We start from the raw sequence: 23,499 nt of genomic DNA, 5'->3' as shown, positions 1-23,499 counted from the left end.
AAATTAATTAATTATTTTTTGGAAATTAAGGCTGGGTTATCCGATGACCGGAATTTCGTGATGATCATCGTGGTGCAATCCATTTATTTAATCGAGCTTTATTTTGTGCTGAAATGAATTAATTGTGATTATAAGATTATTTTCCTGGATTAATTAATTTGGATAATTAATTGGGATAATTAATTGGAAAATAATCGGGTGTCGGTTGACAACACCAAAAGTGTTTTGATGGACGCACATAATGGTGGAATTTGTAGAAATGAAATTATTATATTTTAGCTAAGGCCAATCGTGTATCCATGCACGATATTTTATCGATGATGATAAAAGATGAGAAGAAATGATGTGTGATGTGGCTCGGCAATTGTTACATCGCTTTGGCATGTAGGATGCCTTAGAGAATGCACGTAAATTGTTGAATATTGATCATGCCTATGTGGCGATAGTTGATCATGCCTGTGTGGCAATAATTGATCATGCCTGTGCGGTGATAGTTGATCATGCCTGTGTGGCGATAATTGATCATGCCTGTGTGGCGTAGATTGTGCCTGCGTGGCCATATTTCTATGTGTCGAGTATCGTGCTTGTGTGGCGTAGTTCGTGCTTGCGTGTCGAGTATCGTATCCGTGTGGCTGAAGGTAATTGGAGTGCCTAAAAGTATGCACGTAAATTATTTATTGTACATCACCTTGGCGAATAGACGCCAGAGAGCATTACTGTAGCTCTGTGACTAAGTGTGCTATTGGGGATTATATGGTGTGGAGTGAGATGACCTAGAAATGGTCCAACTAACATCTAATCGACTAGGTCGATTGATCATTGCTTTGATCTGATGTTGTGAAATGACAGATTGAATGGAAATGACTGTGACTGGTTTTGTTGGCGTGTGATTGACTGGGTTGATTGATCGAGATATCGATCTGTGATGTGATTGCTTGGGTGCCTATTGAATTGTGCTAATATGCAGGTGGAATCTGAGGCCAAGATAAGTCATCTGCCCTGTGCGTGTTTAGGCAGCCTATAGTATAATGGTTTACTAATCGGTAGAGGTGTTAAAATGGGTCACAAACCCATTTATGACCCATTTAAATCTTAAATGGGTCATAAATGGGTCACTTGTTTATAACAAAAGATAGTTAAATGGGTTTCACAATTATAGGTTTAAGATAGGTGGGTCTTAAGTGGGTTTTTAAATGGGTTGGGTTGAAAACTCATCTTTAACAAAAACATTATAATTCCTCCCTTCTCTCTTCAACTTTATAAAAATCCAAATTATAATTTTTTATTTTTATTTTCTCTTTTTTTTTTCTTCCTTTTTTTTTCTTTCTTTTTTTTTTTTTCTTTCTCCTTCCTCCTTCCGGTCGCCGGCACGGCGACGGCCGGCGACCGGCCAGGGCGAGCCTCGAGCTCGCCGGATCCGGGCGAGGCGGAGGCCTCGCCGACGCCGGGCGAGGCTCGAGCCTCGCCGATCTGGCGAGACTCGAGCCCGCTGGCGTCGGCAAGGCTCGAGCCTCGCCGATCCGGGCGAGCCTCGAGCTCGCCGGGCGTCGGGCGAGGCTCGAGCCTCGCCGATCTGGGGCGAAACCTCGAGCTCGCCGGCATCGGGCGAGGCTCGAGCCTCGCCGCCCCGGCGAGGGCGAGCTCGAGCTCGCCGGATCTGGCGAGGCGGAGGCCTCGCCGGCGTCGGCGAGCGAGGCTCGAGCCTCGCCGATCTGGCGAGACTCGAGCTCTCGGGCGTCGGGCGAGGCTCGAGCCTCGCCGATCCGGCGAGCCTCGAGCTCGCCGGCGTCGGCGAGCTCGAGCTCGAGGCTCGCCCGTGGCCGGTCGCCGGCCGTCGTCGTGTGCCGGCGGCCGGCCAAAGAAGAAGAAGAAGGAGAAGAAAAAGAAAAAGAAAAAGAAAAAGAAAAAGAAAATTATATTTTAAAAATAAAATAAAAATAATTAAAAATTTAATTTTTTTAAAAATAATTAAATTTCGATTTTTTTAAATAATTATTTTAAAATTTATAAAAATTGTCCATTAAATTTATATTGTATAAAACTATTTTAGCAATACAATTTTTAAAAAAAATAATATATATATAAAAGCTTGGAAGTATTTTAATAATATAATCTTTAAAAAAACATGGGAATAAGTTTTTCTAAATTTGTTAAATATAAAAATATATTTATTAATATGAGTTGGGTCGGGTCGGGTATGGGTCGGGTATGGGTCGGGTCGGGTTTGGGTCGAAAAATTTACATTAAACATTAATGGGTCATAAATGGGTTAATGGGTCAATTTGGGTCGGACCATTAATGACCCGACCCAAACCGACCCGACCCACCCGTTTAACGGCTCTACTAATCGGGCCTTAGTGGGGTAGAATTCGCTGAGACATAATCTCATCCCGATTTGGGAAAACATTTCAGGACCCCGATGAGGAGTTGAGGAGGAGGAATCTGAAAAAGAGAACTCTGAGGTCAAACCTAAGGAGAAGAATTTCGGAAGAAGAAGATAATTCCGAGAGGGGCCTTTAGTACGGCCCGGATGGACTGAAATTCCATCTTCTTTTGAGAACTCCATTTTGATGCGAATAGTTATGAAGTACTTTGGTTTGTGTTTTGTATAAAAGTTTGGTTATCAGTTTAAATATGAAAAATATGGCATTGCTTTTCTATCCCATCGATTTATTGTCTTGGGATTTATAACTGCTTCCGCATGTGCTTAATAAATGAAAGGGTCGGTGATACTCAGTCCTGGGATATCGCATTTTAAAATTGACCAAGTAGAATGATATGTGCGTGCCCGAGGATCGGGGCGTGACATGCCCGTTTTGTGGTGTCAGAGTGAAGTTCAAGATTGGTGTGATAAGGAGCGTTGACCATGGGATAGTTAGTAGGAAAGACCTTTAAATTCATGCCGGTGCATGTCTGTGTTAGCTGAGTGCTAAAATTGCTTGTTATTTGAATCGCTATGTTTCTAATTCGGTGTTGAATTGGAAGCAGGTGTTAGTAGATTAAAGTGACACCATGAGCGATCAGGAGCCGAGAACTCCTAGGCAGAGGACGTTGTCCTCAGTGAGTTAGGCTAGGATGTCGATAAGAGTCAGTGCCTGAGGTGGCCGAGGTAGAGCGCAAGCTGAGGCTAGCGAGAGTGGAATAGCACCACCTCCCGTTAGTGCCGGGGTAGCAGCCCCAGTTGATTAGGGAACAGTTGGGATCATGCAAGCGGTGGATGCTATGCGTGAGATGACGCCATTTTGCACCCAACTCGCCATTTTTATATTAATTATTTACACATCAGACACAAAAACGACGTCATTTTTGCATTTTGTTGCCACGTTAGTGAGCAAAACGATGCCGTTTTGCACCCAACTCGCCGGAAAATTGCCACGGCAGTAATTTGGCCAGAGTGGCACTTAACTGTTCCACTTTACTCTGAAATTGACACTTAAATATACATTTCCAATGTTTTAGCACTTAAGTGTCCCTCCGTGCCAAGTTTTGGCATTCCAGTGTCCCAAACTCAAGGGAATTGTCCTATGACCCACTAGTCAAACATATTCGCCGATTCTTCGATCTCCACCTTCTCAGGCTCTGGGGCTTTCGATTCTCCACCAATATCGTCTAAGGACCTGAAAATGGTTATACAATAACCAGTGAGACAATGTCTCGGCAAGTTCAACCCCTTAAGACCCGACTAGGAAAAAAATAAGCCTTGAGGGTTGCCTAGGCACAATCACGAGTCAGAGCACTTATCTTAGCCTTAGTTTCCTTCCTACAAGTCAATAAAATTTATAATCTCATCAATCAGATCGAATCATCGATCAATTGACCTAGTCGATTCCATGTCAACATGACCATTCTCTGGTTATCTCAATCAATATTATCTATGAGTCCGACCATAGTCTAAGACTGCTCACTTTAACTGATATATTGATAGTATAGCTCACCAGAAGTTGCCGTAATTATACTTATATAGTATACTATTTATGCTCACTAGAAGTTGTCGCAATTATACTCATATAGTATATTATTTATGCTCACCAGAAGCCGCCGCAATTATTTTCATATAGTATACTATTTATGCTCACCGGAAGTTGCCGCAATTATTGGTCTAATCATCTGACAATTTCTCCATTTTTATAATACCCGATAAAAATACTCGTGTGTGGGTACACGGTTGGCCTTAACCAAAATACAATAATTTTCTTTCCATAAATCCCACCATTTTATGTAGTCCACCAAAATATTTTTTGGCATTGTAAACCGACGCTCGATTATTTTTCAATTAATTACTGAAATTAACTAAATTTAAGAATAAATTCCTAAAATACAAATCATGCACAATCAACACAAATTAGCACTCAATTAAATAAACATACCACACCACTATAATCAGCATAAAATTATGATCATCGGCTATTCCGGTCTAATTTCTAGAAATTAATTACAGAAAATAATTAATAAATACAGATAAATCAAACTTAGGCCCGTAAAACCTAATTAAAAGTCGAGACGGGCTCGGAAAATTTCCGAACCACTCTAGATAAATACTAGAGCTTGTCTAGGTCCTAATTGCACTAAACTAACCACTTAACATGTATTGATAATTAATTAAATTGCTAATCTAATCTAACTATCCACCTAATTCAAGCTTAGTCTAAACTAATCAACCCTTAAGCATGATTAAATTACTAAGCAATGATGAGTGAGTTAAAATCACTTATTTATCGAACCGCTCAGTTCAAATCGATAGGGACGCGACGGAGCTCGATCTTCTCCAAAGTGGCGACGGCTTTCGAGCACGAATCGGGCCCGAAAATGGCCTGCAATGCTTCTGATTTTCTGCTCGGGTTCCTCGGCTAAAGGGCTGATTTGAGCGGCTGATTTCGTGCGGAACGCTAAGCTCGAACGCGGACAGGACTTCTTGCGGACGAAGAAGGAAGGCAAGCTGACGGCATGGGCTTCGGTGAGACTAAACGAAGACAGCAAAGAGGAGAAAATGGAGTCGCCGAAGGGGATAGAGGGAAATGCAGAGAAGGCCGAGGGGTTGAGGAGGGTGTGTTGGCCATAAAGAAAAGAAAATAGAGGATAAGGAGAGAGAATAAGGGAAACTAAAACAATCAAAGATGAGGGAGGAAAATGGGACACGGCAAAGAGAAGGGACGTCAGTGGGGGGAAGGAATTCGCACGAGCGAGAGAGAGAGAGAGAGAGAGAGAGAGAGAGAGAGAGAGAGAGAGGAAAAAAAGGAGAGGGGGACGTGCGCGGCCTAGGTGGGGGTTGGGGAAGAAAAATAGAGAAATAAAAAGAAAAATCCTATAACTCAAAAATCTTGTTCCCACTTGCTCGTGTTTAGTCCAAATTGGTCTCCAAAAATCCCCATGCTAAAGAACTTGATCCTCACTTACTTTCTCACACCAAATTTCCCTAAACAACAAGTCTTGGGCAACAAAAACGGCCATTTCCTTCAATTCTGAATTCTAATTCCTTTTTCTCGGAATCCGATTTTCTGAACAAATTTCTCCGATTGAGGTCCAATTTGTTGAGAAAAAAACCCATAAAATTCCTTTTTACTAATTCACTTACACCGTATACCAAAATCCCTTCAAATTGACCAATTCGAATTTCCGTTTGTTTTTCAAATCGTCCAAATCGATTTTCCGTAAAAATCCCGAATTCTCTAAAATTCATCGAAAGATGAGTCGACATTCTTAAAATGATCTATGACATGATAGGACTTTTAATTTCTGAAATCGGATTCAAGTTCGCGGTTAATTTCAATCCAGCACAATTTTAGCATGACCTAGGCTACCGGGTAGCTTTTCAGAAATTTTTAGTACAAATGACTTGTGGTTTATTTTTTCGAGCCACAATGAACCCATTCGACACATTGACAATTTTCGATTGTCGTGAAAATCTCGAGGTTTCGATTACAAATGCAGGGTACCAAAACGATAGAAAAATCAATATAGTGTTAATCGACGAGAATTTTGCAATTTAGTGGAATCACCCATGTTTAACCATATTTCTCAGTCAAATTGACATATCTTGAATTTCTATTCGATCTTTACTGTGCTATAATGATCTTGGCAGATGAGCACGATCAAGTAGCTGATTCCTAGTCGAATTCTCAATTCTATTGCATTAAAATCCCTTAATGGCTTCACCCGATAGGCTAGTTATCTCATGAGTGACCATCTTATAGAAAAAAAACTATAGTTGCGTTGACGAAAGGCCCAACTTATTCAATCGAAATCAGGATGTCACCCCAATTGTGTTAGAAAAAAACATGAGAGCCTTTTTTTAGCCTTTAGAAGAAGAAAAAGGCTCTCATGAGTCAACCCATCCCCTTTACTATTCAGCCTTGCTGCCTATGTTGAGAATAGGTCTCGTTCAATTCAAGTGGCCCACCTTTTTTCATCTATACTAGCTGCCATGAAGGTAATCAAAAAAGAAAGAAGATGAGTTCTTCTTTCTTTTATCACTTAGGAGCCGTGTGAGATGAAAGTCTCATGCATGGTTTTGAATGAGAGAAAGAAGTGAGGAATCCTCTTTTTGACTCTGACTCTCCCACTTTAGTTGTTGCTTTTCTTTTTGTTACTTTGAAAGTAGCTACTTTAACTTCAGCCACTCGAATTTTCAATATTCCTTTTTATTTCTCATCAAACGAATGGCATTTTCTTCTAGAAATCCTAGCTATTCTTAGCATGATATTAGCTAATCTCATTGCTATTACTCAAACAAGTATGAAATGTATGCTTGCATACCATAGGTCAAATCGGATATGTAATTATTGAAATAATTGTTGGAGACTCAAATGGTGGATATGCCAGCTGACCTATAACATCGCAGTTAATATTATGAAGGAGAGTACCGCTACTAGATTGATGATTGTCCCATTTAACATGTATGAGAAGATCTCTACTATCAATAAGATCTACTTGATGTTGTTAAAGCTAGTACGAGCACCTAGAGGGGGTGAATAGGTGTAAAAACAATTTTCCCGAGTAAAGTGTGCAACTCAAATCAGCAATAGATTATGAAAAGGAAATTAGACTTTTGTAAACAAATTAAGTTACGATCAAAGTAAAAGAGTGTACGGAAGAGAATAAGAACACATGGTTTATAGTGGTTCGGCTTAATCCAAGCCTACGTCCACTTTTCCGCACTGACAGGCCACCAGCTGGATTTCACTATGAAACAAAAGAGTTGTTACAGTAAAGCTCTTCCTTGATTCCACAGTGTAGAGACTCTACTACACTTCCTCAAGGACTCTCTTTTGCGTACAAGATTAACTCAACAGTTTAATTGATAAAGAACAAAGAGCTTCAGACTTTGGAATTTTTCCATCGCGCACACTTTCGAACAACTGGAACGTCTTCCTTATATACTCCTTTATGCCATCATACCCGTCGGCACTTACCAAAAGAATTCTTCCAATCTACCCGTTGGACATAATTAATTAGGAAGATTCAAAGCTATTTAAGGAATATGACGATAGCCCACCAATCATGCTCGCCCATACAATCGGGATCTAGGTTTCTATAAGTAGATCTTCCAAGTATACTTCGCCAATCAATGGATCCACAATCCCTGAATCAATCTTGATTTGAATAAAGGATTCCGACATGCTGTATCCAGCTAAGAGATCTTATCCAGTCGATAAAGTCAAATCTTTAACGAAACTTCCGCCTCGGATAAGCCTTCTTCGACGGTCTCGAAACGTCAATGAGGATAGACCTTGATTATTGAGTCTCGGATGCAGAGTCTTTAGACTTTGATGGAAGAGTTTGCAAGTCTTCAGACTAGACTAATGGAAACGTTTTGTCAGCTTCAAAACACTCAAGGAAGTTTTCTCCAACAATCTCCCTCTTTTTGATGGTGACAACTTTCCTACAAATTTGGATAATTTTGACCTACAAAACATTACTCAAGCAAACATGGATATCTCATAAAAGATAAACGGCTTATATCATTAAAATCTACATCCACATAAAGTAGGTTAGTTTTGTAAAGGAACAGAGCCATGAGACATCAACAGTGCTTAAGATAAACAAACGTTTAAACAAATCAAACCCAAATCCAATCTAAATCCAAATAGCCAAGCACAAAAATCAAGTCAAGACATCACAAAAGTTAAGAGTTCAAAGTTCAAATTTGCACCACATCTCTCCCCCTTTTTATCATCATTAAAAAGGTAGAGATGAAAAGAAAATAGAATTAAGATTGCTTGGGAACACGTACAAGTTGGAAATATCCTATTGATTGGACAATGCCTTCCAGCTTTTTCAAGTCCTCCTTCAGTTGCGCCACATCTTCACCCTTAACATTTGCTTGAACTTGAAGAGCAAGGGCATGAAGTTGATCATTCAAAGAAATCAAAGAAGCTTGTCCTGCATTCTGCAAGTTCTGAATTTCGTATCCTAGAGCATATATTTGACCTTGCATCTCCAAAAGAACATCAAGCACTCTGCGTAAGTCTGCTGAATTATCAGTCTGAGTACTGACATCTGCACGATCAAACGGCGTATTGGTAGATGATGGCAAATCAACATGGTCACGTAGATTGGGCGATGAAACATCATTGTCCCTCCTCAAGAAATTGAGAGGCATAGATGTCCTCTGGATCTGCTGGAGAGCAGCTTACTCCTTCACTAATGGCAGGAAATGAGGACATACCTCTTTTTCAGATCTCCCCGTTTCCATGCCTTCAGGTGGAGAAAAATATTCATCATGCTCTCCTCCTACTTGATCTCCTCTGTCCTCTTCTTCTCCTTCCTCAATCCTTTCCTCCTTTGCTTCTTTCTCCAATTCTTCTCTCTCTCTCTCTCTATTCTCTATTCTGTCTCATCCCTATCCTGTTCCTGTCTCTCCATTGATTCTGGAGTAGAACGACTCAAGTTCTTCAATGCCATTGCAGAAATTGTGATATCATTCTCATCCTCTTCATCCTCAATGATGAGTGCTCTTCTTTTCTTGGATGGAGCAGTCATGGGTTCCTTCCCTTTTCTCTTTGTAATCGAAGAGACTTGATGAGTCTTGACAGGAGTTTTCTCATTGAATTGCTCCAACGCCTTGTTGAGTTCCTTCAATCGTGTTTTAGAGACCATTTTCAGTCCCACCACCATTTGATTGCACGTTCGAACATAAAGAATCCAGGGAGGCTGAACGTTCATATGTCTGAATAACTTGGTCACAAGTGCTGGGTAAGGAAGTTGACCCTTGTCCTTCAACATTGCTTTGTACATGTGGAACATAATAGTGTGTGGAAGAGAGAACTTTTTACCAGCATTGATGGCGTACATCAACTTTGCCTCCGAGTTTGAAACATCGGTCTTTGAAGTTGATTTTGGTCTAAGATGGGTAATCACTATCTTGTGAAGCAAAATGTTGGACGCATTCATCCTCAAATAGGAAATCTTCCCTTCCGTTGTTCTATCCTAAACAAGCTCCAACGTTGCACGAGCAACATACACACTGATAGGTTGATATCTCCCTCTATCAACCCTAATTACATCAGCCAGAGTATTCATGTCAATCACATAGCCTTGATCTCTAACACTGAAGAGAACCTATTCGCATCCAAAAAACTAAGATTCGAATAGAAGTAAGCAGTAAGTTTAGCATAAGCCTCTATTGTTTCAAAACAAAATTGTTCGAGTTGTAGAAGATTGAATTTTTCTTGCAGATTGAGTACAGTTGCCTATATTCCTCCGAGCGAAACAAGTCTGTCATTTTGCTTTGGATTTTTTCCGCAACACCCATTATCGGTTTAAACTAACTGTACATCCTATCATCGTTATTCGCATCAGGCTGACTCAGCCCTCCAACACGTGGATCGCTTGGGATATTTGCCAAAGCATCTTCCGCCGATCTCGCAAGGGAAATTCCCAATCATTCCATTGTGCGTAAAAAGAAAGTTTCATTTATATACTTTGTCTTTCATAAATTCATCAATGTAGTTCAACGGAGTACCACTCCTCTTCAAAGCACGATAAAGCTTGTAGGTAAAAGTGGGCTTTAGAGTTCTTACGGGTTTTGCGTCTTTGATGATTTCTTCCTCTTCTTGATGTGCAACATCCTGAGGTCTAGATGGAGGAGACGGACGTTGCTGAGAATGTTGTGGGCTTTGCTGCTGTCTAGGAGATTCTTCTTCCTCGGTGAGATCAAAGTGCGTAGGCCCCTCACGCATTTGCTGTGGTCCCCTGTTCGCTATCCTTGAAGACTTTCTTTGAGACGACATCTTTCACAGTTTTTGAGAGATTCCAAGCTTGTTTCCCAAGAAAGATGAAAACTTTTCGAGGTTTAAACAAGAAAAGAAGACAGAAATGGAAGATCTGTGCTTTCTTAGGGTTTTTGTGAGTAAAATGAAAAAGAACCAGTAGTATATAAGGTAGTCGAAGCGAGGCATACGAAGCATCGTGAAAAAGGAAATGAAAAAAATGCATTTTTGAAAAATAACTGCATTTTCAAAAAATTATATAACTGTCATTTTAAAAAATAACTTCTTTTTCGAAAAATAAAAATAAAGATTGCAATAATCAAGGAAACTGGGAAGTAACACCAATCAATTTCGGATAGAAGATCATACCTTTTCAAGATTTGATCCGAGAGATAAATTTCTAAAATAAAAATAACTTACAATCGAGAGTCTTGATCGTTTGAGTCTAGACTTTCAGTCTTGAGTCTGAACTTCCTCAGACTTTAAGATATTGAGTTTGGAATGAATAACTTCAAATTGATTTTTCTCCAAAGGCTTTGTAAATATATCCGCCGGTTGATTCTTTAAATCAATAAACTCAATCGAAACTTCTCCATTTTGAACATGATTTCTAATGAAATGATGTCGAATCTCTATATGCTTTGCTCTTAAGTGAAGAATCGGAGTCTTGGTGAGATTGATTGCGCTAGTGTTGTCACATTTGATCTTAGTGCACGAATCTTCAATTCCAAAGTCTCTTAATTGTTATTTTATCCATAGAATTTGTGAACAATAACTTCCAAGAGCTACATATTCTGCTTCGCCGTAGAGAGAGCTACTGTACTTTATTTCCTTGAAAATCATGATACTGTTCTACTTCCAAGTAGTTGATAGGTGCTCGAGGTGCTCTTTCTATCAACTCTGCATCCATCTAGGTTTGCATCTGAGTATCCAAGAAGAGTGAAATCTCCTTCTTTAGGATACTAGAGACCAAAGTTTGAAGTTGAGGCAATGTATTTGATAATATGCTTTGCAACACTTAGATGAGATTCTTTAGAGTCTGCTTGAAATCTGGCACACATACAAACACTAAACAAAATGTTAGGTCTAGAAGCAATTAGATAAAGAAGTGAACCAATGATACTCATGTATAGCTTATGGTCAACTTTCTTTCCTTCTTCATCTTTGTCCATCTTCAAAGAACTTGACATTGGTATATTAGTCTTTTTTCAATTTTCTAGTCCAAACTTTTTGACAAGTTCTTTAGCATATTTTTCTTGATGAATAAATATTCCTTCCTTCAGTTGTTTCACTTGAAGCCCGAGAAAGAAGGTTAGCTCACCCATCATGCTCATTTCAAACTCATCCTGCATAGACTTAGAAAATTTCTTGCACAGATTTTCATTAGAGGATCCAAAAATAATTTCTTCAACATAAATTTGAACCACTAGTAAACTTTTGCTTTCTCTTTTGATAAACAATGTAGTATCTACTTTACCTTTGACAAAGCCATTTTGAATTAAAAACTTACTTAGTCTTTCGTACCAAGCTCGAGGTGCTTGCTTTAAACCATATAGAGCATTTTTCCGTCTGAATACAGAGTCTGGTTTCCTTGGGTCTTCAAAATCGGGTGGTTGTTCCACATAGACTTCCTCTTGGATGAATCCATTTAGGAAAGCACTTTTGACGTCCATTTGGAATAACCTGAAATTCTTGTGACAGGCAAAAGCAAGTAATAATCTAATTGCTTCTAACCTTGCTACTGGCGCGTAAGTTTCATCATAGTCTATCCCTTCTTCTTGCGTATATCCCTTGGCCACGAGTCTAGCTTTGTTTCTTACGATTTTTCATTTCTCGTTCATCTTATTCCTGCAAACCCATTTAGCTCCAATGATGGATTTACCTTTCGGTTATGAGTCAATTCTCAAACATCATTGATGCTGAATTGCCTGAGTTCTTCTTGCATAGCTTCAATCCAGCTTTCATCAGTCAAAGCTTTTTCTATGTTTTTGGGTTCTATTTCAGAAATAAAAGCTACGGCACTAGACTCTTCACGCCTTTTGGATCTTATGCAAATCCCTTCATTAATATTGTCAATAATGAGATCTTTGGGATGACTGGACTTATGCTTCCAGTTGCTAGTTGATTTGTCAGATTGTTGATCATTTTTCTCATTTGAATCTTCGACGATGATTTGTTGCTAGACTTCTGAAGTCTGAGTTGCTTCTGAAGATTTAGACTTTGTAGAGTCTGGAGCAGATTCAGATCTTCAGGTTGAGTCTGAATCGAGTGGTTTTGCATAAATTCTTGAAATTTTTCATTCATTGATTCCTTCACAGATTGAGTTTTTTTGTTGTAAACTCTGTAAGCTTTGCTTGTGGTTGAATATCCAAGTAAGATGCCTTCGTCTGATTTTTCTTCAAACTTGCCAACTCGATCATTTGCATTTTTCAATACAAAACATTTGCATCCAAACACATGAAAATACGAAACAATTGGCTTTTTTCCTTTGAATAACTCATAGGGAGTTTTCTCCATAATAGACCTTAAAAAGACTCCAATAATAATATAACACGCTGTAGAAACTGCTTCAGCCCAAAAATGAGAGGAGATGTTACTTTCAATTAAAAGAGTTCTAGCCATTTCCTGAAGCGACCTATTCTTTCTTTCTATGACGCCATTTTGCTTTAGAGTATATGGTGAAGAGAACACATGCTGAAAACCAGATTCATCACAGAATTTTGTAAAGTCTTGATTTTCAAATTTACCTTCATGGTCTGTTCGAATACTTGAAATTGTTGGAGAAATTCTTCTGGAATATTTTGAAGCTAACAAAGCGGTTCTATCAGTCTAGTCTGAAGTTTTGCAGACTTTACTATTAAAGTCTGAAGACCTCCGGACTACCAGACTCAAGACTCAAAGTCTATTCTCATTGACAATTTCTAATCCGTTGAAGAAATGCTATCCAGAACTGCTTCATTAAGGATTTGGCCTTATCAACTGGAGAAGATCTCTTTGCTGGATATGACATAACGGATTCCTTTATTTAAATCAAGAATGATTAAAGATTCGATGATTGGCGAAGTATTCTTGGAAGGTTCTACTTATGGAAACCAAGATCCTGATTGTATGGGCGAGTAGGATTGATGAGCTATCGACATGTTCCTTTCATAGCTAGAATAATCTTTCTAATTGATTCTGTCCAACGGGAGGATTGGAATAATTCCTTTGGTAAGTGCCAACGGGTATGATGGCACAAAGGAGTATAAAAGGAAGACGTTCCAGTTGTTTGAGGTGGTGCATGATAGAAGAATTCCAAAGTCTGAAGCTCTTTGATTCTTAGTCAATTCACTTACTGAGCAAAATCTTGTACGCAAAAGAGAGTCTATATTTTGAGATACCTTGAGGAAGTGTGGTAGAATATCTACATTGTGGAATCAAGGGAAAGCATTGCTGTAACATCTCTTTTGTTCATAGTGAAATCCAGCCGGTGGGCTGTCAGTGCAGAAGAGTGGACGTAGGCTTGGAATAAGCCGAACCACTATAAACCTTATGTTCAATTTTCTCTTCCCTATTCTTTGCTTTACTTTGATCATAGTTCGCTTTGTTAACTAAAGGAGAGTTTCCTTTCTATTGTTTGCATAGTATTGCTTTCATATCTCGAGAAATTATTTAAACACCCATTCACCCCCTCTAGGTGCTATTACTAGCTATATAAGAAATAACATATCATTTCTCATTTTGAACATTTTTAGCAAACTTTATAAAATAATAAAATGTTTCAAACTTACTTGCTAGGAAATATACCCAAGTGAATCGTGAGTAGTCGTCCACAATTATTAGGCAATATTTCTTACCTCCAATGCTCTGAGTTTTGGTTGGTCCAAAGAGATCCATATGCAAGAGCTGCAGTACACGATTAGTGGATACTTGATTTATTGGTTTAAATGAGTTTCTTACCTATTTTCCGAACACGCATGGTGTGCATAGATCAGACTTTTGGTATGTCAGATTGGGTAGTCTATGAACAAGCTTCTTTATTGAGATTTTGGCTATTTGCTTCATGTTGATGTGCCCAAGTTTTATGTGCCATAAGTTTGCTTCTTCTTGAATTGATATTAAGTTTGCTTCTTCTTGAATTGATATTAAGTTTGCATCTTCTTGAATTGAGATTAGACATTAAGTTTCATTTGGTTTGATATCCAAGAGGTAGATATTCCCATGTCTTCGACCTGTGAAAGACTGAGATGAGTCTTTATTGATTCTTGAACATATTTCTTCTTGAAAGTTGATTTTGAAATTGGTGTCGCACAGCTGACTGATACTTAGCATATTGTAATTGAGTCCTTCTACTAAGGAAACATTATTGATCGTGAGGCTTCCAATCTTTACAGCTCCATATCCCACAATTCTTCCTTTGCTATTTCCTCAAAAAGAAACTTTTCCACCATTAACTTGAACGAGCTTTATGAAGCAATTTGAATCTCCTGTCATATGTCTTGAGCATCCACTATCCAGGTACCATTTGACCTTTTTCTTGATAGTGACCTGCATTTGAAAAGAGACTCAAGCTTTTTTTTTTTTTTTTTGGTCGGAATAAACAAGTAATATTAATTAGAAAGAGTTAATATTACATTAAGCCGCCAGAGCATCGGCATAAAGGATATCCATCAAAGCAGAAGGAGGCGATGAGGCCCAGTTAGAGGGAAGAGAGCCAAATTTATGAGCCTTGGTAGCCCAATTTGCCCCAAAATTCGCCCCTCGTTTGCAAAACCTAATTTGCACATTTGAGAAGTGGCGAAGAAGAGCCGCGGCTTCAGCAGATAAAGAACGAACCTCCCATGGCGGATCCGTCAAGCTCATCACCGAATCAACTAGGATTTTGGAGTCTGATTCGATCTCAAGCAGATCTGAGGCCCTATTCTTCTCCATCAGGTAGTGAAGGGTGATCGTGAGTGCCTCGGAATTCGGCTTGTAAAGCGACGAGGCTGGAAAACGCGGGTAAGTCCATCGATAAACTTCCCATTATGATCACGCCAGATGCAGGCCATAGTCCCTTCAGTACCACCCGGTTGAAACGCCCCATCAATGTTCACTTTCAGGGCTCCAGGTTCTGGGGGTCGCCATAGTTCTGCTGGACTCAAGCTTTCTTTGGTACTCATATTTTCTTGGGTCCATTAGTGTTAGTGTTATATGCGGTCTTTGCCCATACCTTCTTAACAGGTTTCCAAACTATAGGACATTCTTTCTCAAAATAATATGAGCTATTACACTTAGAACATTTAAGAGCATTGCGACCTACTGGTTTTACAAAAATTCCCTGGAAATGATTTTTGTAAGAATCTCTTGTAGGTCCGTGCTTAATTCTTTCCTTTACCTTAGGAAAATCAATTAGAGGAATGGTTTCAAAGTCATTCCTAAACCTGATTTGTTAAAGTAAGGTCTTTGTGCTTTGAAAGAATCTTTTCAAGTTTCTCGATCCTATAGAAAATCTTTTAGAGATACTTGAGATATCATTTTTCAAGAATACATTGTCTTTTGAAAGATTATCTGCATTTTCTTTCAAAGTAGTAACACCTTTGTCTAAACTTTTGACATTTTCTTTCCAAATATTTTCCCGTTGTTTCAATGTAGAATTTTCTCTTTTAAGTTCAAAAATTCTTTTGAGAGAAGTTTTGAGACTAAGACACAATTCGTCAATGTATCTAAAGACTTTAGTAGGGATTTTCAAATTACTTACCTCGATTTCACTGTCTGAATCTGAGTTTGCCTCGGAGTCTGAATCTAAGTCTGATTGTGCCATGAGACAAATATTGGCATAATCATCATCACTTTCCTCACATTCTGTATCGCTCCAAGTTTCTGCTTTAAGTGCCTTTCGATATTTCTCAGCTTTTCCTTTCTTTTTCTTCAGAATGGGACAATTGGGTCTGATGTGTCCCTTTTTTCTTGCATTCAAAGCATACTACATCTTTATTGGATTCATCATCCTTAACTAACTTAGTCTGTTGCTTTTTGAAAGCTTTGTTTCTTTGGATTGAATCTTCTCAATTTTCCGTTTAGTTTTCTAAATCTTCTTATCATGAGAGCAAACTCTTCATCATCCATATCGTCTTCAGAATCTGTGACATCATAATCATCATTAGATTTTAATGCAATGTATTTCTTACATTTAGGATCTTCATCTTCGTTGATTTGCTCCACTTCATAAGATTGAAGAGTCCCAACTAATTGGCCAACAGAGATAATGGCATGATTCTTTATGTCTCCTTATTGAGGTATTTATGTGATTCCAATCCTTGGACAGTCACGCAATAGCTTGTTTACCTTCATGGGTCTAGAAATTGGTTGACTTTGATAATCAAGACCATTCACGATTTCTGTAAAACGACTAAACATGTCAGTGATAGATTCTCCTGATTTCATTTTGAATGCTTCGTATTGACCGAGCAAAATGTTGATTATGGTTTCTTTCACTCGATTAGTTCCTTCATAAGTGATGTGTAATCTATCCTAGACTTCTTTAGCTGTTTCACAAGAGGATATTCTGTTATATTCAGTAGGAGATAATGCACAATATAAAGAATAAATTGCTTTTGCATCAAGAGCTTGTCTCTTGGTTATCTCTTCTTGAGTCATTTCACTAGACTCAATGGCTTCTTTTCCTCTTTAAAGACTCGATTCAGCTTTAGGAATGATTCATTTGTCTACCACATCCCATTCCAAAGGATCATTTGATTTTAGAAATGTCTTCATCTTGTTTTTCCATATGTTGTATTCATTTCCATCAAAATAAGGTGGTCTGATATTGCTTTGCCTTTCAACCAGTCTTGGAGCCAACATACTAGCCATGGATCTTTAACTCTAAAGTAAAATGCTTCAATTTAAGTGAGTACACAAGCTCTGATACCAATTATTAAAGCTAGTACGAGCACCTAGAGGGGGTGAATAGGTGTAAAAACAATTTTCCCGAGTAAAGTGTGCAACTCAAATCAGCAATAGATTATGAAAAGGAAATTAGATTTTTGTAAACAAATCAAGTTACGATCAAAGTAAAAGAGCGTAAGAAAGAGAATAAGAACACATGGTTTATAGTGGTTCGGCTTAATCCAAACCTACATCCACTTTTCCGCACCGACAGCTCACTGGCTGGATTTCACTATGAAACAAAAGAGTTGTTACAATAAAGCTCTTCCTTGATTCCATAGTGTAGAGACTCTACTACACTTCCTCAAGGTTTCTAAAAAATATAGACTCTTTTTTGCATACAAGATTTCGCTCAACAGTTTAATTGACAAAGAACAAGGAGTTTCAGACTTTGGAATTCTTCCATTGTGCACACTCTCGAACAACTGGAACGTCTTCCTTATATACTCCTTTATGCCATCATACTCGTTGGCACTTACCAAAAGAATTCTTCCAATCTACTTGTTGGACATAACCAATTAGGAAGATTCCAAGCTATTTAAGAAATATGACGATAACCCACCAATCATGCTCGTCCATACAATCAGGATATGGGTTTCCATAAGTAGAATCTTCCAAGTATACTTCGCCAATCAACGGATCCACAATCCTTGAATCAATCTTGATTTGAATAAAGGATTCTAACATGCTGTATCCAACCAAGAGATCTTCTCTAGTTCGATAAAGTCAAACCCTTAACGAAACATCTAGTTCTGGATAAGCCTTTTTCGACGGTTTAGAAACTGTCAATGATGATAGACCTTGAGTCTTGAGTCTGATAGTTTGGAGTCTTCAGACTTTGATAGAAGAGTCTGCAAGTCTTCAAACTAGACTGATGGAAACGTTTTGTCAGCTTCAAAACACTCAATGAAGTTTTCTCCAAAAGATGTGACATTCGTTTTACTTAAAAATTGATAGAGGTGAGTCACTTGCTGAATATTTCAATGAATTCGATGTTGTTGTTAGGTCATTGATTTTGGAGGTATGTGCTTCGATTGCATTATCCTCATTGCTCAATAGTTGAAATACTATTGTTATTACTATTAGTAATTTCTCTAGGTCAATAAGTTTGACATTTGATGAGGTTCACAATTTGACTATGAGTGGCAACATTCATAGAAAAGATTTTGGTGAACACATGGCTTCTGTTTTAGCATGAGTATTGTGAACATGAACGACTGAATAACACCCAACTCTTGTTTATCTAGCAATTCCAATCAACTTTACTCTAGCTCACTTCTTCCCAAGTAGGGGTACGTGCAAATTCCTTTGATAAGGTAATCCTCAATTTGCACCTTATAGAAATCAAAACCCTTAGTGCAAATCTGTCATTTTTAACTTTTCCTTCTTCCATCACCATGGATTCGCTTCAACTCAGCCAAGCTTGGTTCTAGTACCAATTATTGTGGAAAACGAGAGATCAACTGTTGCTAGTTTGTTTCATTTAAAGATGGGCAGAGGTACGTTGGTTGCTGAACATATCAACGTATTCCACACTCTATCCTGTGTTAGTTTTCAGTTATTCTGCTCCTCTACAATCCGAAAAATGGCTTTTAAGATGATAAGAGAATCTTTAATTTATAGCCAACACTTTTCAAAAGTCAATTCCTTTTCCTTTTCCCCTGTTTTAGTTGCATCTGAATTTGTTGATGTCACCATAATGCAGGCTGTCATTGGAAAGACATGATTATTTTCACACTGTAGAATAGAAGAAACATCACTGGACAGACTTTGACAGAGGTTTTAGTACTGATTACTGATCTAGGTTGTAGTTTTGGCTACTTATTCCCTAAAGTATAAGTTCGTCGATTCAAAATGAAACAGACATTAAAACATCAAGAATTCTTTTGAAAAAAAAGAAAAATAATTTACTTCATTAAGTTCATGGGTATTCATACTAAGGTATTCTAGGGTTTTTTGGCAAGAAAATCAAAACAAAAAAAGACCCTGAAATTTTCACTCTATTGTGGTACATATACACACTCTTCGCTTTCTGACCGAAATCCAGCAAAATTCGGAGAACAAAAGGTGCAACGTTTCATATGTCCCTGTAATGTCTTGCAATTCCAGATTAAGAGATGACTCTCAGTACGTATGCCATGATCTTCTCGTATTCATATGGGATCAACATAAACATAATCGAAATTACAGATATATCATCGAGGCAGTAACTGTGAAATAGTTACTTCGTTAGCCGAATAGTTGTTATGCTTGCTGTTGCTTGAAGAACTTGCTTCAGACACAGACGTCTCGTCGAAAAAACCAGGCCGTTTAGGCTGAGGCAATGTACTCTCGCTGCTCAACATCATAACCACAGACGACATCTCTGGTCTATCGTGCGGATTATTTTGAACACACAACAAAGCCACATGGATGGACCGTAAAACTTCCACGGGGTTGAATGTGGATGCAATCGACGGATCTATGAGCTCCATAAACTTTTGATCCCTTAACAGTGTCCAAGCCTGCATTATCGTGCTAGTCATCTAGAGTAAGACTAGAAACCAACTGAAGATATATAAACAAAGAGATCTGATAAATCTTTATGCTTACATATCCGAGAAGGCTTAAACGGTTGTCAGGATGATTGAAACCTCGATTTCTTTTCCCACTCACGATTTCCAGTACTAAAACACCAAAACTGAAGACATCTGATTTTACCGAATAAAAACCGTTGATGGCATACTCCGGGGACATGTAACCGCTATGCGAAAAAGCCATTGAAAGGAATGATTAGTTCTTGAAGCAAATGTACCAAAATCAGTGGAGATCATTTGTTAAGAGAACTCACAATGTTCCCACCACTCTTTTTGTACTTGCTTCACTCTCATTACCTCCGAAACTCCTTGCCAAACCAAAGTCTGATATCTTTGCATTCCTCTCATTGTCGAGCAGGATGTTTTCAGCTTTCAGATCTCTATGAATTATTCTTAATCTTGAGTCTCGGTGAAGGTATAGGAGCCCCGAGGCTATGCCGTTGATGATAGTGAAGCGCATAGGCCAATCCAGTGAAACACCCTTCTCTTGATCTGCCAAATTTTAGGCCTCATGAGTTATTAGACGGAAGCTTCTTCACTCCTTTTCTACGACAAAAGCAATGAAAATGTAGGGACTTGAGCGAAGCAAACCGAAAATGAAACAATCCAAGCTCGGTTGGGCAAGAACTCATAGATCAACATCATCTCATCTTGTTCAATGCAGCATCCTAGAATCTTGACCAGGTTTCGGTGTTGAAGTTTGGTGATGTAGACGACTTCGTTCTTGAACTCGACCTGTCCCTGCCTAGAGCTTTCTGATAGCCTCTTCACAGCAATTTCTTGGCCATTCTTCAGAACACCCTAATAAATAGAGGTTTTTCTTTATTCCTTCATTTCGTTTATAGTATTTGGATATATAGGTAGATTTAGAATTCCAAAAAAATTAACAGTAACCTTGTAGACAGCTCCGAAGCCTCCCTCTCCAAGTTTGTTATCATCGGAGAAGTTATTCGTTGCATTTACAATGGTTGTGAGGTCGAACAGAGGTAACTCTAGATCTTCACTATGGCTTTGACGGGAGAATGCAAGGACTTTTCCTGCAAGTCGAAATTAAATTGAGTAAATTTCATTAAATGCAAGGAACTCGTAAATTTCATTAAATGCAAAGAACTCATAACTGAGCTATAAAAATCGCAAAACAGATTCACAGCAACAAACATTTGGTTCATTCATATTTTTCCACGCCGCTTGTTTCATTCAAATTTCTAAAGGAAGACGATCTGATGAAACTTTGCAATTGATGCGGTGCAGCAACATTTAAAACATATGCTAACAAGAGTAAAAAATGACTCTTGCGGATCAAGATAAACACTTTGCTTGGAAAGCATAATTATCTGATAAAAATGACTTTACCAGCTTTCTTATACTTCATGTAAATAACCGTGATAACAAGAAGAAACACCACTGAGAGCACGATGCTGACAATGATGCCCGTTCTTTTCCTTGCGCCAGTATTTCCACTCGAACTGCCACCTTGATATATATCACAATGAATCCAACAATAAAAGTTCAAAAAATTATCAAAATTATTTTTGAGCTAATCTCTTCCTCGTGTCATCACATTTAAAGTAACTCATATTTGAGCACGTACCGACTTCAGACGCAGCCATCCTTACATAAATATCCTGGCCGTTCTCATTGAACTGTCTAATATCGATCAGGTCACCGAACCAAAGCAAACAACCACTTCCTTGCCCACTAATATCCAAATTTGAATAAGCCATGCACGAGCAGTTCCCCAAGCACGTCTGTTCACATTCTTGGAGGTTCATGCTCTCATTGAACCATGAAAGCCTTGTGTCGGGCAATTTCACTTGGGTGTTCTTCAAGAACTCATCTCCTCCCTGGCAATCTAGTTTTGTCCTCCGGACACACCCATTTGACCAATCCCCAAATCCCCAGTCGATCGGGTATTTGGGCACGAACCCTTTCAAGCACACGCATTTTGGATAGCTAGCAATGTTACAATTCCCATTCGCTCCACAGAATGCATAAGTGTCACAGTCATCAGTTTGTGTGGGATTATACCGTATCCAACCGCGTGTCTGGTCTATTGCAGTGAAGCGCTCAGCGATTCCATTCTCCTTTAAAACCAATATTGACGTGATGGAGCTGTTCAGAATGTTGAAGTAATAGTAGATTTCATTTTTGTTGAAGATGAAGCCGAACTTGTAAACTGGATTAGGCTTTAACTGAGGGACCCCGCTAAACCGAATGCCATTCCAAGGTCCTGATCGGTACTGCACTACTGATCTGTTCCTAAGGATCAGCTGTAGATAACCCAAAGAATCGAGCCTATATGTGAAATCACCTGGTGAAGGGTCGTCTGTGCTTTTCCACGAGGTCAAGTACCGGTCCAGACCTTTTGCTCAGTCTATACCAAACTTCATGCCAGCCAGAAACGAATCACAAGGGTGATCAAAACTCTGCCAGATTGCATCATCCAACTCATTGTCATTTCCTTCTTTTACAACGAAATTAGCAGAATCCAAAAGCTGTGCAATCGGATTCTGGGCCAATCTCGACACATTGCAGGACCAAATGACCCCATTGGTCCGGTTCAGGAGAGTCAGTACACCCTGAGGAGTGAGCTTCAGCACTCCTGAAGAGTCACTCAAGGGATTCTCTCGGTTTGCAACCCAAACCACCCTCCTGTCCGGTATCTTCTTGTACCATATGCCCACGTACCGGTTCTTGGAGCTGCCGGGGCTGAAGAATCCTAGCTCAAACTTTCCACCGGCAGAGACTATTGTTTGGCCATCTGTGATGTTCTCGCCAGCTGAAATGGAGTCCAGCGCATAGCTTATCTGCAACACGTGGGACAAGAAGCACAAGCTGTGTAGGAGAATTGGAAGGCAGGATTCCATAGATGTTGTTCAGCTGATACAGTACTAGACTGACTTCTGATTCAGGAGGAAATTAAAGAGGAGAGGCAGTTTGGCTGATTAATCTCTTCTCTGTGTGTGTTGCTCTATGAAACAGGAAGTAGCCACGATGTTGGACCATGACCACATAAAATGATTATTAAATGATGTGCAAAAGCAACAGTCGATGAAATTATAACTGAGTTCGCTGTTGGTAAAGCAGCATTCAAGCGACGTTTTCAAGCTCAGAGCCACACTTGAAAACTTTATCACGTGTGCCTCAGACAGACGACAAGTGCTCAACGAAGGCACGATTCCGTATCCCCCGCGGCAAGAACAACAGACAAGCGGTTGGCTTCTAATGTGACATCAATGGATCTATCCCGAGAGCTTAAGATGATGGGCGGAGGAGGAGATTATAGGTGAAATAACAAATATCCATGCTTGCACGTTAACAGCGTAATTCTGATTTGTTGGACTTGACAATTGATGATTCCTGTGCAGATGAGAATGTGGTGTGTTTATTTTTGTAAGTGGACCCCATTATACCAACATTATACCAACAATACACTATTAATCTTGTCTATCATAATCTAGCTTCAACGTGCTCAAGGTGCAATGTACGTTGGCCCTGAAGAAAAGTTGTCATTTTACAAGATGCCGGTTCCCATAGGTTGAAACGCGGCTGTCATTTTACGTGGTGTCATTATGCTAGCAGTGCTACACATAATTTATTGAGAAAAAGATTACTATTCTTTTGACATATGACACAGACATTTGCCATAATTTACCTATTAAATCACTTTTAATTTCTTTGTCAGGTTTGTGCGTATCGCATGGGAAAGTTATGGTCTGTGAAAAAACAGAGAAACTTGTGACATCCGAAGGGGGACCTTCGATTAATTTAATTCTTGTTCTAAAAAACTACACCTGGTCTTTAATCTC

At 39.0% G+C, this 23,499-nt stretch overlaps 1 protein-coding gene across 1 annotated transcript; it reads right to left on the bottom strand.

Moving 5' to 3' along the window:
• Positions 1-19,108: 19,108 nt before the first annotated feature.
• LOC104455152 (G-type lectin S-receptor-like serine/threonine-protein kinase At4g27290) lies at positions 19,109-22,748 on the bottom strand. Its single transcript, XM_039316538.1, is given in 8 exon segments — positions 19,109-19,618; positions 19,707-19,857; positions 19,945-20,182; positions 20,282-20,305; positions 20,308-20,491; positions 20,585-20,727; positions 21,044-21,163; positions 21,282-22,748. Coding segments are annotated over 8 exon segments (2,445 nt in total). The 5' UTR covers positions 22,558-22,748; the 3' UTR covers positions 19,109-19,309.
• Positions 22,749-23,499: the final 751 nt, after the last annotated feature.

This window comes from Eucalyptus grandis, chromosome 7 (genome assembly GCF_016545825.1).
Source record: "Eucalyptus grandis isolate ANBG69807.140 chromosome 7, ASM1654582v1, whole genome shotgun sequence".
In the NCBI taxonomy this organism is placed as follows: domain Eukaryota; kingdom Viridiplantae; phylum Streptophyta; class Magnoliopsida; order Myrtales; family Myrtaceae; genus Eucalyptus; species Eucalyptus grandis.
The sequence above is the reverse complement of the archived record's forward strand: the minus strand, read 5'-3'. Positions and strand labels throughout refer to the sequence as shown.